The 15,285-nt window shown below is 41.4% G+C and overlaps 1 protein-coding gene across 1 annotated transcript in view; it reads right to left on the minus strand.

The window, feature by feature from the left end:
• LMBRD1 (LMBR1 domain containing 1) overlaps positions 1 to 15,285 on the minus strand; it is a 110,503-nt gene that overhangs the window by 62,812 nt on the left and 32,406 nt on the right. Inside the window, exons 4-5 of the mRNA XM_060114707.1 lie at positions 8,752 to 8,849; positions 6,635 to 6,702 (exon numbers count right to left, since the gene is read on the minus strand). Of these exons, the coding sequence (XP_059970690.1) occupies positions 6,635 to 6,702; positions 8,752 to 8,849 (166 nt within the window). The remainder of the gene's footprint in view (positions 1 to 6,634; positions 6,703 to 8,751; positions 8,850 to 15,285) is intronic.

The raw sequence follows: 15,285 nt of genomic DNA on the forward strand, positions 1-15,285 counted from the left end.
TACCATGAAGCGGGTTGCTACTTTGTAACAAATACCTAAAAAATGTGCATGTGACTTTGGTACTCAGTGACAGGGAGAGGCCTAAAGAGTTTTGAGGTTGCATGCCAGAAAAAGCCTAAGCTGCCCCGAAGGGGCTACTGATAAAAATGTGAATGTTAAAGGCCATTATGTTGAGGACTCAGTAAGAAAAGAGAAGCGCTACAGAGAACACCTCTGTCATCTTGGAGAAGACATACATCACCATGAATGGAATGCTGGGAGAAATATGGACACTAAAGGTCATTCTGGGGAGCTCTCAGCTGGAAACGAGGAACACGTTAATAGAAACTGAAAGAAAGGAGATCCTTATTAGAAAGCGACAGAGAGCTTGGCTGAACTGTTTTGTAGTGTTTTATGGAAGGCAGAACCTGCAAGAGATAAAATGGGATATTTAGCTTACGAGAATTCTAAGCAAAGTGCTGGAAGAAGCTGGTTGGTTTCTCCTTACCATTTATAGTAAAGAGAGAGAGTAGAGAGATAGGTTAAGCAAAAAGGAAGCAGCCTATCCATATTGCAAACAATGAGAAAGGATGTTCTAAGAGTGTGGCTGAACAACCATTTGACAAGGAGATTAGTATAGGTGGAAACCATGGATTCAATCAGCTATCTCAGCAGAAGACAGGAAGAGAGACAGGGTAACACTAGCAGAGACACGGCCAACTTGAACTAAGGGAACAGAGATGAGACAAAATAAAGGAAGGCTATGAGACTTTGGGGATTCTACGGGACAGGGTGATAGTTATTTAGCTGAGAACATGCTTTATCCTTCAAGAAAACCCAAGAATGACCCCAAAGGCAATTCAGTTATCACCAAGGCTGCCACTTCTACTGCCCCAAGGAGGCAAGGCTGTTTCCTCCTCAATTTCAGAGGACCGGGTACCCCCCCGCCCTCCACTCAGCTTTAGCTGCCAGGGAGCTGCTGCAGAGTCAAGGGGGCAGAACCCACACCCAGAATCAAGGGGGCGGGCGGGGCCGCTGCCTAGGGCCATGGCAGTGACCTGCCCCTTGGGGGCCTGCAGGGCAGAGCATCCATCCAAGATGCTTAGCCTTGAGCCTTAAGGTCTGAGGGAATTTGCCTTGCTAGGTTTTGAACCTGCTTGGCTCCCATCACTTTTTCTTTCCCAGTTCTCCCTTTTAGAATGGAAATGCCTGTCCCACCTTGTATCTTGGAAGCACATAACTTGTCCAGTTCACTTCTGGGGAAGAATTCTGACTCAGGAGGAATCAGTCTCACCCATACCTGATCTAGATGATGTTTAAATGAGACTTAGGACTCCAGCTGGATGCTGGGTTAAGACTTTGGGGGCTTGCTGGGATGAAGTAAATGCATTTTTTGTGTGAGAAGAACATGAATTTTGGGGGGCCAGAGAACAGAGTATAGACTGAACTTGCCCTCACAAAATTAATGCTGAAGCCCGAACCCCCAGTGGGATGGTATTTGGATACAGGGCCTTCAGGGAGGTAATTAAAGTTGAATGAGGTCATAATGGTGGGACCCTAGCCCAACGGGACTGGTGTCCCTACAAGAAGAAGAGGAGACCCTGGAGATACTCTCTCCCCTGTGAAGCACAGAGGAAAGACCAGGTGAGGACACAGTGCGAACGACACTGTCCCTGAGCCAGGAGGAGGGTCCTCACCAGAAACCAAACTTGACCACACCCTGATCAGGACTTCAAGCCTCTACAACTGTGAGAAGATAAACACCTGCTGTTCACGGCAGTGTGAGCAGACTAATACAGGCGACCCTAGAACAATACGGGGGTTAGTGGCACCAACCCTCCACGCAGTCAAAACTCTGAGCATCGACTTACACTCGGCCCCCCAGACATGGTCCCACCACGTCCACAGTTCCTCAGCGTCCACAGTTCCACATCCACACACTCCACCAGTCATGTAGTACTGTAGTGTTTACTACTGAAAAACACCCACGTGTAAGTGGACCTGCACAGTTCAAACCCATGTTGTTCAGGGGTGAAGCATACATAACACCTGCTGTTCATCTTTTTTCTAGTCTGCTGACCAACTTCCACTCCATCAAATTTTGATTCCAAGATTACTTCCTCTTATGTCTTACCTGATTCTGCAAGGCAGAACCTGCTACTCCACCATCAACACCTGGCGTCTATCTCTTATTAGAGCCCTTAAATATTGTAACTCAGGTTATCTATTTGCATCTCTCCCCATGTGAACCTTGAGGACAAACATCACGACCCTCCAACCTTATTCCCAAGACTAGCCAACCCACAGGAGTTCCAAGTGTTAGCTGTGTGAATTAGTTAAACCTAGACCACGTTTTTGCCATAAAATTATCTACTGTTTTGTCAGAAAAAAATACTCACTTAACAAAAACTAGAAGCGTGTCACCTTCAAGAAAGTTTCAGGAAATGCAGTCAATCAGTTAACCTAAATGCACCTCATTCAAATACTCACACACAGTAATGAGAAGAACACTGCCCTAGATGACCAGACACCACTTGTCTTTTAGTCACAAACTTCTGGCTTGCGAAATAGAGGAGTCCACACACTCTCCCCTACATCAGTGTCCGGGGCAGATGCCTTCACCTCAAATATGGAGGAGAAAATGAAGGCGACCAGAGAGGAACTCCTTCATTTGCCCAGCAAACCTCTGCACCTACCTGGAACTCTTTCCATTCTTATCCCTCTCAGAACCATGCAGGACACGTCCTTCCCCACTGACTGGCCCTCCCACGGCCTGAGTGCTTCGGACGCCCTGCCTGCTCTCTTGTTGCCCCCCGACAGCCAACGCCATCAACTCCACCAAAACAGGCTCCTGGTACTAAGAAAGGCAGGAGGCGACCCAGGGAGAACCGCACAGCCGTCACTTAGCTTACTGCCCACACCTCACACAGGATAAAGCTCATTTTCTTCATTGGGTGTCGCTACTGGAAAAGAGCAGGGACTACAACTTGAGTGTCCTGAAGTCTGACCTGGCGGCTGACTCCGAATCTCCGCCTGAACGTTCCAAAGACTTAGCCATGGACCAGGCTGAGCTTCTGATGCTCCCTCTCCTAAGCGGCTCCTCCTTCAGGTCCGCCTGCTGATGATAACGTCACCCCTCCTGTGTAGTGAAGAATTCGGCCTTGCCCCAGAACGAGGGCTGACTTTTGCCCATGATTCTGGGATGCCATCCGTGTCATTCCTGATGGAAGTGTCTGTGTTTAGGACAGGGGGTGGCCACACCCAACCTCAGGTGGTGGCCAGAAAGACCAATATGTGGTTTAGGGTGGGGCTTTGGGTCAGTGGCATCAGTGGGGGTTGATATAACCAGGCAGGCGACCAGTGACTCAGACACGCCTGCATGAGAGGGTCTCAATAAAAACTCCAAGCACCAAGGCTCACGTGAGCCTCCCTGGCTGGCAATACAAGTATTCCCCCAGGTTTCCGAAAGTCCACTTTATACCACTTCACTTTTACTAAAGACCTACATTAGCACCTGTTGTCACTAACCAAAAGAAATCTGAAGGATCGTCACTTTTACAAAAAAGGCAAAAAGCAAAGACAACGTCAGTGCTGGTTCTGGAGTGAGCTGCTCCGGAGGCGGCGTGCAGCGCACCTAGAGCAGAGAGCGCAGCCCCGCCAAGCTCCCTGCCGGGGACCACGCTCAGCATCTCAGCATCGGCCACCACAGCTCTGACCTTTGTCTGTGGGCATCTGTGCTTTACCCGATTTATCTTGTGCGTCCATGAGCCAGATGTGTCCTAAGGTAATTGCTTCTTCCCTTTACGCCTTCTCAGCTTACGAAAGGTTTCATAGGAACCGTCTACTTTTGGATGGCAGGGGAAACCTGTACTCCATGCACGTTGTCATACATGGAAGCCACAAGGGGAATGTGTCCCGAGGACAACACACGCTTCACATCTGGAATCTTCCCAGACTCTGTCCTATGCATGTCTTAAAAGGTTGATTTTAGTCTGTATTCTTTACCTGTAATAGATGGTAACCATGAATATAACTGCTTTTGGTGAGTTCTGTGAATCCTTCCAGAGAATTATCAAAGCTTGCGGTTGGTTTCAAAAGTGAGAGAAGGGCTTCTCGGACTCTACAGCTGGGCTAACTCCAGGTGCACCCTCCATCCTTTTCTCTCTCGTACCCCCCCGTACCTGACCTACCAGAAGATTCTGCCAGCTCTCTCTCTCCAGAAGACAGGCAGGATCCAATCACTGCTGCTGCCATCCTGTCTTGCCTGGGTTACTGAACAGACCTCACGTCTCCTGCCTTACCCCCCACAAAGTCAACCCTCAAAACACCACCCGGAGATCTCTGCAAAATGTCGATCATGTCACTGCACGACCAGACCCCCAGAACAGCTCCCCACTCCTCGAGAATAAAGGCCAGAGTCCTGGCAACGGCCCCTGATGCCCCACTCGGCTCGGCAGCTCCGGCCCCTCTACCCGCACCTTCAGCTACTCCCGCCTCCACCCCTCCACTCCAGCCACCCTGTTTTCCTCACTTCGTCTCGGACGTGCCAGACGCTCTTCTGCTTCGGGGCTTTTTACCTGATTTTGCTCTGACTGCAACGCTCTACCCTCCACATGTGTTCACGGAGCCTGCACCTCCCTCAAGCGTCTTCTCACCCCACCTTCTCAGCAGTGCCTTCCCCGAAAATGTCACACTCCCAACACAAGCTATTTTCTTCGTCCGCTCCCCTAACCCCTACTGAACGTACGCCCCATGAGAAGAAGGAACTGTCTTTTCTATTAATTGCTGTTTCCCCAGCACCTTGTACAGTATCTGGAACACATCAGGAACACAGTAAGTATTTGGAAAATAAGTGAATATTTTATTGTTCAAAATATCTGGTCAAACCATCACTTCTCGTTATTAATGGATTTACAAGGAGCTGTTTGCTTCACTTTTAATATACTGCTTCTAAATAAATAAATATCATGTAGACAATCAGTTAAAGCTTATTAAAATCATACAAAATGTAAACTCTCTAGGACTGAAGATGATTTTCCATGCAAAGAACCAACAAATTTCAGAAGAACCTTCAGGAACCCTTTTGTCTGGGAAAGATATTCTGGCTCTTGTAAAGATCTGTGGTTTTACTGACGGTTCCCAGTCATGGTCTAAATCAGAAGCTGGCCAATTATGGACTGCCCGTGTTTGTAAAGTTTTACTGGCACTCAGTCACGTCCTTTGGTTTATGTATTGTCTGTGATTAGAGCTACAGGAAGAGAGCTGAGCAGTGCCACATGGACCCCTAACCTGAAATATTTACTATCTACCCTTTAAGAAAAGTTTGCTGATCTCTATTTAGATTTACAGATAAGGGACCTGAAACTGACAAAGCAAATTCACCTAACTATATCTAGCTTAATTTAAAAAGCCAAAAAAGACTTTAAAAAATATACTTAAGAGCTAAAATAAATAGCAAAACCACTAAAATGTGTCCTTTCAGCAAGTACTCTTTTTCATGACATATCAAGGCAAGGAAGGGACCTAAAAATATACTTTGACTATAGAACATGTGCATTCTAAGAACTCCTAGAACTACAAAAAGTTACTGACCAATTTTATTCACACCACAAATTGTATTTGATAATTTTTTTTTTACTTATTGAAAATTCTGAGACCAAATTACAAGCAGAAACTTTAAAAAACTTATTAGCACCTCATATATTTCCTAACATAAAAAACAAAATTATCAAGATCTATTTTAACAAAGATGAACATCTTCCATTAACAGGGACAAATGTTTTCCAAAAAGAAAACTTTAAATGTATAAAAAATGTGCAGAATTTTATTGCCATTACTTTATAAAAACTTAAGGAAGAAGAATTAAGAACGAAACTCATTGACAAAGTTTAATTCAAAGATTTAAAGACTGATGCATCAAATCTAAAAAGATATCCAGACAAGGATTTTTCATCAAAGTGTTGTTTATAAAAATGGAAAAACCGCTAACATGGAAAAACTGCTAACATCATAAGAATCAAAGTAGTCATCACTAGAAGATCAATTGTTGTATCCTAAGAAGGAAATGCAATACAGACAAAATTGATGGATATACATTCACTATACTGAAGAGATGTCAACCAGTGGATTACCAAGAATCCCATAAAATATAATCACATTTGTGTAAAATTACAACATGGAAGGTTATGTGGGAGAAGGGGCTTTCCGCATGTATTTGAGCACATAAAAAATGTCTAGGGCCTCCCTGGTGGCGCAAGTGGTTGAGAGTCCGCCTGCCGATGCAGGGGATACGGGTTCGTGCCCCGGTCTGGGAGGATCCCATATGCCGCGGAGCGGCTGGGCCCGTGGGCCATGGCCGCTGAGCCTGCGCGTCCGGAGCCTGCGCGTCCGGAGCCTGTGCTCCGCAACGGGGGAGGCCGCAACAGTGGGAGGCCCGCATACCGCAAAAAAAAAAAAAAAAATGTCTAGACAGAACATTGTAGAAAAAAAGGTTAATTATGGTTATTGCTTGTTGGTGATATAAAAGGTAGTTTGTTCTTTTTTTTAGATTTTCTTAATCTTCTTTCCTATACTTTTATGAATGAGTCCTTATTATTATTATTATTGTTAAAATAATGCTATTTCCATTTTCAGGAAAACAAAAATCAAGACTTACCCAACTAAAAGAAGTAGTGCACAAATCACAACAAATCCGAAAGTATACTTGAATGCCGTTTTAATTTGCTAGATGTCAAGAGAGAAAAAAATATTCCATTTAGTAAGACTTTTAAAATATAAAATATTCTCGGCTATAGTGTAACAGCACTTTCATATCCTATGCACATTTATATTCAACTGTGTAAAGCTCCCCCTGTTGAAAAATAAATCTTAAAATTTGAAGAAAAACAATGTATATACCACATCTTAAGTATCTATCAAACTACACTAGATTTTTAAAATCTTTTCAACGGTTAGACCTTGTGAAAAGCAGAACACCTAAAGCATAATTAACTCTCCAGTGGGAGAATTAATAGTAATTAATTTACTTTAGTAAAATTATCACAATATTTAATAAAATATTTCTCAAAACAGGGAGCATTCAGAATCCACAATGCCCCTACCCCAATTCACCAAAATGGGTTAAGTAATAATTAATAATTACAATAAATATTTAATTTACATAGGTTTGTATGTATATGTCATATATAAAACAAACATATACTTATGTATATAAGTATTATATAAGATCCCACATGCCACAAGGCATGGCCAAAAAATAATAAATAAATAAATAAATAAATGTCACGAGACGGATGATGGTATCATTAAAAAAAAAAGAAATTAACTTTATGCTTAAATGATGAATTCTTATTCACAAATACCTAAAGTAAAGGTAAGGAGGGTCAACCAAAAGGGATGGGGAAGATGTGCTTTAGAAGAAGTGAAGAGAAGAGAAGAGAAAGCATTTATCTCATTCAGTTTTCAACAGTAAACTGGTGACCAGCCACTTTACCTTACATACCTTGGGTTTTCAAATGTAGAGTTACATAGTATCTGCAAACAATAATTTGACTTTCTTTATAAATATTTCAGCATAGTATTTTTGTTCTCTAACAAACTGCACTGATTACCACTCTGGGAATCATTTAAAATACTGTTGAAGTGCTTTGTTCATGATCTTAATGCAAATGTTTTAAGGTTTTAATAAACACACCTATGCATAATGCTGGCTTTTGAGTGAATATATCTGTGTATTTAAATACAAAACAAAAACAAGGTATAAAACAAACTCCTATAACTCAATAAAAAGACAAAAGAAATTTATTCCTTTTCTGCTGCTTTTTCCCCCTGAAATCACAAATAAAGTGTTCGATTTTCGCAAATACCCTTCAACATACAATTTCTTCGAGGACCTATTAAATTACTATTTATTAACAGATGTGCTGATTCTAAACCACCAATGCAATCTAGAGATAGGCCCAACTCAGTTATACTGCATTAATGTACTTTTAAGATGCTCCTGAATTCTATCTGCTAATGTTTTAGTGAAGATTTTTCTACCAAGACTTAAGTGACCTTGATCTGCAGTTTTGGGCGTGCATCTGTGCTCTACTAATCAGGTTTCTGTAGCAGTGTTATCATGGACCAGTAAGACCAGTCTGCAAATGTCCCTCCTTTATGCCCTAGAACAGGGGTCAGCAATCTACATCGTGTGGGCCACACGCAACCCCCTCCTACTTCACATCACACTCGCTGAGTCCCGTCTCTGGCTACGTTCACACTACGACCACAGAGCTGAGTGCCTGAGATAGAGTCTGTAAGGCCTACAAAGCCTAAGATATTTACAACCCGACCTTTTACAGAAACAAGCCTGCTGACCCCTGCTCTAGAAGCGCTCTAAAACAGCAGTCACAAGTCCCATGTGGTTCCTGAGCACCTGGAATATGGCTGGCTGGAACTGGCGTGTGCTGTAAGTGTAAAATGCACTCTAAGTTTCAAAGACAAAGTGTGACAAAATGTAATGTCTCATTACTAACATGTTTTTGACTATTTGAAATAATAATGCTTGCAACATATTACATTAAATACAATGTGTCATGAGAAATAATTTCAACTGCTCTTTACTTATTTTTATGTGGCTACTAGAAAATTTAAAATTTCACATGTGGATTACATTATATTTCTATTAGACAACACTGCTCTAGAATAAATTCAAAGTCACATCACTCTCTGAAAAAGAAGGAAATAATCTTTTCCCCCGTAAACTGAGACATCTAAATTAAAGCTACTCACAGTGAATTTACCAGTATCATCATCATCCTTTTCTTCATAGTAGAAGTAGACAAAAGGGATCCAGAAGAACACACAGAATAATATAACAGAATATAAGGCTGTGGAAAGAAATAAGCTGAGTTAAAATAAAACACATGAACTTAATAACTGTTTCATACATATATGCGCACACACACACACACACACACCCCATCTGATCCCTAGAACCGTAACTCTATACATATATGTAATATCCAAAATCAGCCTTTTCTGACCCCCATTCCAAGAAATCAACACCACTATTACATAACAAATCATAATTCAAGTTAACTATGGGGCAATTTTTAGCAATAATCATGATAGTAATTGTGCTGATAAATTGTGGCAGCTAACATCTCAGGTCTCACTATGTACTCACCAGTGCTAAGAACTTTCTGTGAGCCATCTCATTTAAATAAACTTTAACTTTTGTCTTCCTTCCACCTTAATACTGCGTACAGCTGACACATTTGCCAGTCACTCAAGTTAAAGAAACAACTATAATTGATACTGCATTTTTGATATAAATAATTTCCCTCATCTAAGTTTAAAATATGCAGTGTTATGAAACTGATCTTATAACAAGTCAAGATAGAGAAAAAGTAAGAACAGTAAAACCAGATTCAAAGTTAACTAATATGAATTTCTATTAATCTGCTTTAAAATAACGTTAGATTTCAGATACTTGCAACCAGTAGTCAGTCAATCAAAGTATTTCTTTTAATTCAACACAGAACTTAAAATTTGAACAGCAAAAGATACAGCATTTAAAATAAAAATAACATAAACAACTTTTTGAGAACTAACAAACCTACCTAAGAAACCTGGCCTTAAAACCTTCTGTGGGGCTTCCCTGGTGGCGCAGTGGTTGAGAGTCCGCCTGCCAGTGCAGGGGACACAGGTCTGTGCTCCGGTCCGGGAAGATCCCACATGCCGCGGAGCGGCTAGGCCCGTGAGCCATGGCCACTGAGCCTGCGCGTCCGGAGCCTGTGCTCCGCAACAGGAGAGGCCACAAGAGTGAGAGGCCCACGTACCGCATAAAAAAACAAAACAAAACAAAACAAAAAACCTTCTGTGTATTTACATTTATTTGCATATACATAAGTTCATGGAAAATAGTGACAACATAATTATATAAATCAACCACAGGAGGATAATAATTATACTCCTTTATTTAAAAAAAAGCATTTGTTAGTAATGTGTAATAAACCCCAAATTACTTATTCTCTTGGAAGGAACGACTGTATGAGTTACAGAGTTTTTAAACATGATCTAAATACCTGCTAGCACCATCTCATTTATCTGGAGGCCACTTATGAAACAGCCCCCACTAACTGCAACAGTTAAAAAAAAAGAACTCAGAACAGGGCCCTAGATAACTGACAGAAAAATCAGAGTTAATTTATACTGACCAATCACAAAATGACTGTCAGCCTACTGAATTTTGGCACTACAGATATTCAGTGAAATTTATGCAATCTTTTAATATTATGAGAAACTAATAATGACAGTAAATCTTTAAGGGTAATGAATACTGGTGTTTCTACTACAAACCAGAGAGTAGTCAGTATTAACATTTCTATTACAGATCTAAGAGCCAGTGGAAATAAGCAAGTACTGAAAAAAGTAACCAAAATAAGTATTCTAAAAGCTTCAAAAAATTAAACATAAAGGGAAAGTACTATAAATCACTCTAAACACCATACCAATATTATGACTGAAATAATCAAATGATCTGTACAGAAGAGGAAAAACCCTAAATTAGGACAACAGAGTATAGTGGGCTGACAACCACATGCCAAAAACTTTGATAAACTGACAGACGCAGTAAGGTTTGGCTTCAGCCTCAGTATATCATTTGCGTCTACTACTTGGTGGCCTAGGCCTTCACACAGCCAAAGAGCCTAATGACTATTTCGTAAGCATTCCTGGCATTCCTGAACTTGTGTGATCAATGACCTTGTAAATGCCTAAGTTACCATTATACTCATTTAGCATAAGAAGGTATAAAATTAACTCCTATAAATAAAATACAAATAACCCACTTTTAAAAATAGACAAAAGACAGATACTTCATCACAGAAGATATACAAAATGGCCAATAAGCACTTTTAACAGGTGCTCATCATCATTAGTCATCAGGAAGATGCAAACTAAACCTGTACTGAGATACTACAGACCCACTAGGATGGCTAAAATTAAACTGACAATACCAAGTGTTGACAAGAATGCAGAACAACAGACATTCCCATACTTTGCTAGAGGGAGTGTAAAACAGCACAACACTGTAGAAAACTGTTCAGTAGTTTCTTACTAAGTTAAACATATACCTACCATATGACTGAACAATTCTATTCCCCCAGCAATGAAGTGCAGCAATATATGCAAAGTCCTTCTGACCAGAGAAGCCTGCCTGAGTTGCAGAGTCCAGGGCTCTTACTGGGGACTTAGAATATAGGCACACTTGCCTGACTGACCAGCTATGATGACCAAATACAGACCCTGAGAAGGAAAGCAAGTATTCACCATAAATTACGCACACAAACAAGCTAAACAAGTTGGACTGTGTGGTTCCATGCCGTATTCAGCTGTACAGAACCTTTTAGCAATTAGTAACATTAGGGAACAACCAAGCGCCAGATTCCCAGGTATTGGTCAAGTGTCAGCCACACAAGCAGGTCCTCCTAAAGTTAGGTGAGAATTAAACAATATCAGGTCTGATTCACAACAAGAAAGTTGACAGCAACATGGCTAACAGTGATCAAAAACTGGAATCGGGGGCTTCCCTGGTGGTGTGGTGGTTGAGAGTCTGCCTGCCGATGCAGGGTACACGAGTTCATGCCGCGGTCCGGAAAGATCCACATGCCGCGGAGCGGCTGGACCCGTGAGCCATGGCCACTGAGCCTGCGCGTCCGGAGCCTGTGCTCCGCAACGGGAAAGGCCACAACAGTGAGAGGCCCGCGTACCACAAAAAACAACAACAACAACAACAACAAAACTGGAATTGATCCAACTGTCCACCAACAGGTGTACGGATACACTGAGTGGTACAGTCACACAAATGACTACTATACAGCAATAAGGAAGAATAAACCTTGAACACATGTGATGAGGATGAACCTCACAGACCTGAAACTGAATAAAAGCAGCACCGACACAAGAATACATCTTCTACTGTTGAACTTAAGGAAGTTTGAGAACTAGCAAAACCGGTTTATTATGACCCAAACCCAAAAAGTGGTTGGGGCAGCTGCTGACTATAAAGAGACGTGAGGCTGTAGAGCAAGCAAAACTCTCCTATGTTGCTGGAAGGAATACCCAGAAAAGACAACTTCTAGGAGTGAACACCTGGAGGAAGGAAGTGGGGCAGACACAATTCTGAAGAGACTCTTGACATACCCTCAGTCTGGCACTGCTCTAAGTCTTTGTTTCCCTGAAACCACACTCTAAGCTACCTTCTGGTTATCTGACTGTTTTTTCTCAGTGTCCTTCAAAAAGATTTCTTCCTTTAGCCTGTAAATGTTAAACTGTAAAGAAGGAATTAAATTAACATTTTTATTTGTTTTGGATCAGTTCTAATGCCAAGTTGGACTTATATCAATATATCTGTAAATGGAAAAAAAAAGTGCTGCTACCACTATCACCAAACAGAGAAATTGCTTCGTTTAAAGCTCTACTTCAGCCTCACGGGCTTCCTCCCTGCAGAGCCTGGGAGCGACAGCCCTCCCCTCGCACCTGACTGGGCCTCTGGGGTGAGGAGGTGCTACACGAAAGGAAATCTGAGGCAGAGAGAGGTACACTGCCTGGTCCAAGATCACAGAACTACCATGGGGCTGCCAGGGTCTCGGTGCTCTGGCTGGGTGTCAGGTCGGAGCCTCCGAGGTGGGAGAGCCGAGTCCGCGACATTGGACCACGGGAGACCTCCCAGCTCCACGTAATATCAAACGGTGAAAACCTCCCGGAGATTTCCATCTCAACGCTAAGACCCAGCTCCACTCAACGACCAGCAAGCTCCAGTGCTGGACACCCTATGCCAAACAACTAGCAAGACAGGAACACAACCCCACCCATTAGCAGAGAGGCTGCCTAAAATCATACTAAGTCCACAGACACCCCAAAACACACCACCGGATGCAGTCCTGCCCACCAGAAAGACAAGATCCAGCCTCATCCACCAGAACACAGGCACCAGTCACCTCCACCAGGAAGCCTACGCAACCCACTGAAACAACCTTAGCCACTGGGGGCAGACACCAAAAACAACAGGAACAACGAACCTGCAGCCTGCGAAAAGGAGACCCCAAACACAGTAAATTAAGCAAAATGAGAAGACAGAGAAACACACAGCAAATGAAGGAGCAAGGTAAAAACCCACCAGACCAAACAATGAAGAGGAAATAGGTAGCCTACCTGAAAAAGAATTCAGAATAATGATAATAAAGATGATTCAAAATCTTGGAAAGAGAATGGAGAAAATACAAGAAACGTTGAACAAGGACCTAGAAAACCTAAAGAGCAAACAAACAATGATGAACAGCACAATAAATGAAATTTAGAAATTCTCTAGAAGGAATCAATAGCAGAATAACTGAGGCAAAACAATGGATAAGTGACCTGGAAGAAAAAATAATAGAAATAACTACTGCAGAGGAGAATAAGGAAAAAAGAAAGAAAAGAATTAAATAGAGTCTCAGAGACCATTGGGACAACATTAAACGCACCAACATTTGAATTACAGGGGTCCCAGGAGAACAAGAGAAAAAAAAAAGGGGGACTGAGAAAATATTTGAAGAGATTATATTGGAAGACTTCCCTATTATGGGAAAGGAAACAGTCAATCAAGTCCAGGAAGCGCAGAGAGTCCCACACAGGATAAACCCAAGGAGAAACACACCAAGACACATATTAATCAAACTGTCAAGCATAAAATACAAAGAAAAAATATTAAAAGCAGCAAGGGAAAAAAAACAAATAACATAACCCAGAAGTTTAACAGCTGATCTTTCAGCAGAAACTCTGCAGGCCAGAAGGGACTAGCAGGACATATTTAAAGTGATGAAAGGGAAAAACCTACAGCCAAGACCACTCAACCCAGCAAGGATCTCATTCAGATTTGACAGAGAAATTAAAACCTTTACAGACAAGCAAAAGCTAAGAGAATTCAGCACCACCAAACCAGCTTTACAACAAATGCTAAAGGAACTTCTCTAGGCAGGAAACACAAGAGAAGGAAAAGACTTACAAAAAAACCCCCAAAACAATTAAGAAAATGGTAATGGGAACATACATATCGATAATTACCTTAAATGTAAGTGGATAAAATGCTCCAACCAAAAGACACAGACTGGCTGAAAGGATACAAAAACAAGACTGATATATATGCTGTCTACAACAGACCCACTTCAGACCTAGGGACACACAGAGACTGAAAGTGAGGGGACAGAAAAAGATATTCCATGGAAATGGAAATCAAAAGAAAGCTGGAGTAGCAATACTCATATCAGACAAAACAGACTTTAAAATAAAGACTGTTACAAGAGACAAGGAAGGACACTACATAATGATCAAGGGATCAATCCAAGAAGAAGATATAACAACTGTAAATACTTATGAACCCAGCATAGGAGCACCTCAATACATAAGGCAAATGCTAACAGCCATAAAAGGGGAAACTGACAGTAACACAATAATAGTAGGGGACTTTAACACCCCGCTTTCACCAATGGACAGATCAACCAAAATGAAAATAAATAAGGAAACACAAGCTTTAAATGACACATTAAACAAGATGGACCTAGTTGATATTTATAGGACATTCCATCCAAAAACAACAAAATACACTTTCTGCTCAAGTGCTCATGGAACATTTCTCCAGGATAGATCATATCTTGGGTCACAAGTCAAGCCTTGGAAAATTTAACAAAATTGAAATAATATCAAGTATCTTTTCCGACCACAATGCTTTGAGACTAGATATCAATTATAGGAAATCTGTAAAAAATACAAACGCATGGAGGCTAAACAATACTCTACTAAATAACCCAGAGATCGCTGAAGAAATCAAAGAGGAAATTTAAAAAATACCTAGAAACAAATGACAATGAAAACACGACAACCCAAATCCTACGGGATGTAGCAAAAGCAGTTCTAAGAGGGAAGTTTATAGCAATACAATCCTACCTTAAGTAACCAGAAACATCTCAAATAAACAACCTAAGCTTGCACCTAAAGCAATTAGAGAAAGAAGAACAAAAAAACCCCAAAGTTAGCAGAAGGAAAGAAATCATAAAGATCAGATCAGAAATAAATGAAAAAGAAATAAGGAAACAATAGCAAAGATCAATAAAACTAAAAGCTGGTTCTCTGAGAAGATAAACAAAATTGATAAACCATTAGCCAGACTCATCAAGAAAAACGAGAAGACTCAAATCAACAGAATTAGAAATGAAAAAGGAAAAGTAACAACTGACACTGCAGAAATACAAAGGATCATGAGAGATTACTACAAGCAACTAT

Source organism: Mesoplodon densirostris, chromosome 12, assembly GCF_025265405.1.
Source record: "Mesoplodon densirostris isolate mMesDen1 chromosome 12, mMesDen1 primary haplotype, whole genome shotgun sequence".
NCBI classification, from domain to species: domain Eukaryota; kingdom Metazoa; phylum Chordata; class Mammalia; order Artiodactyla; family Ziphiidae; genus Mesoplodon; species Mesoplodon densirostris.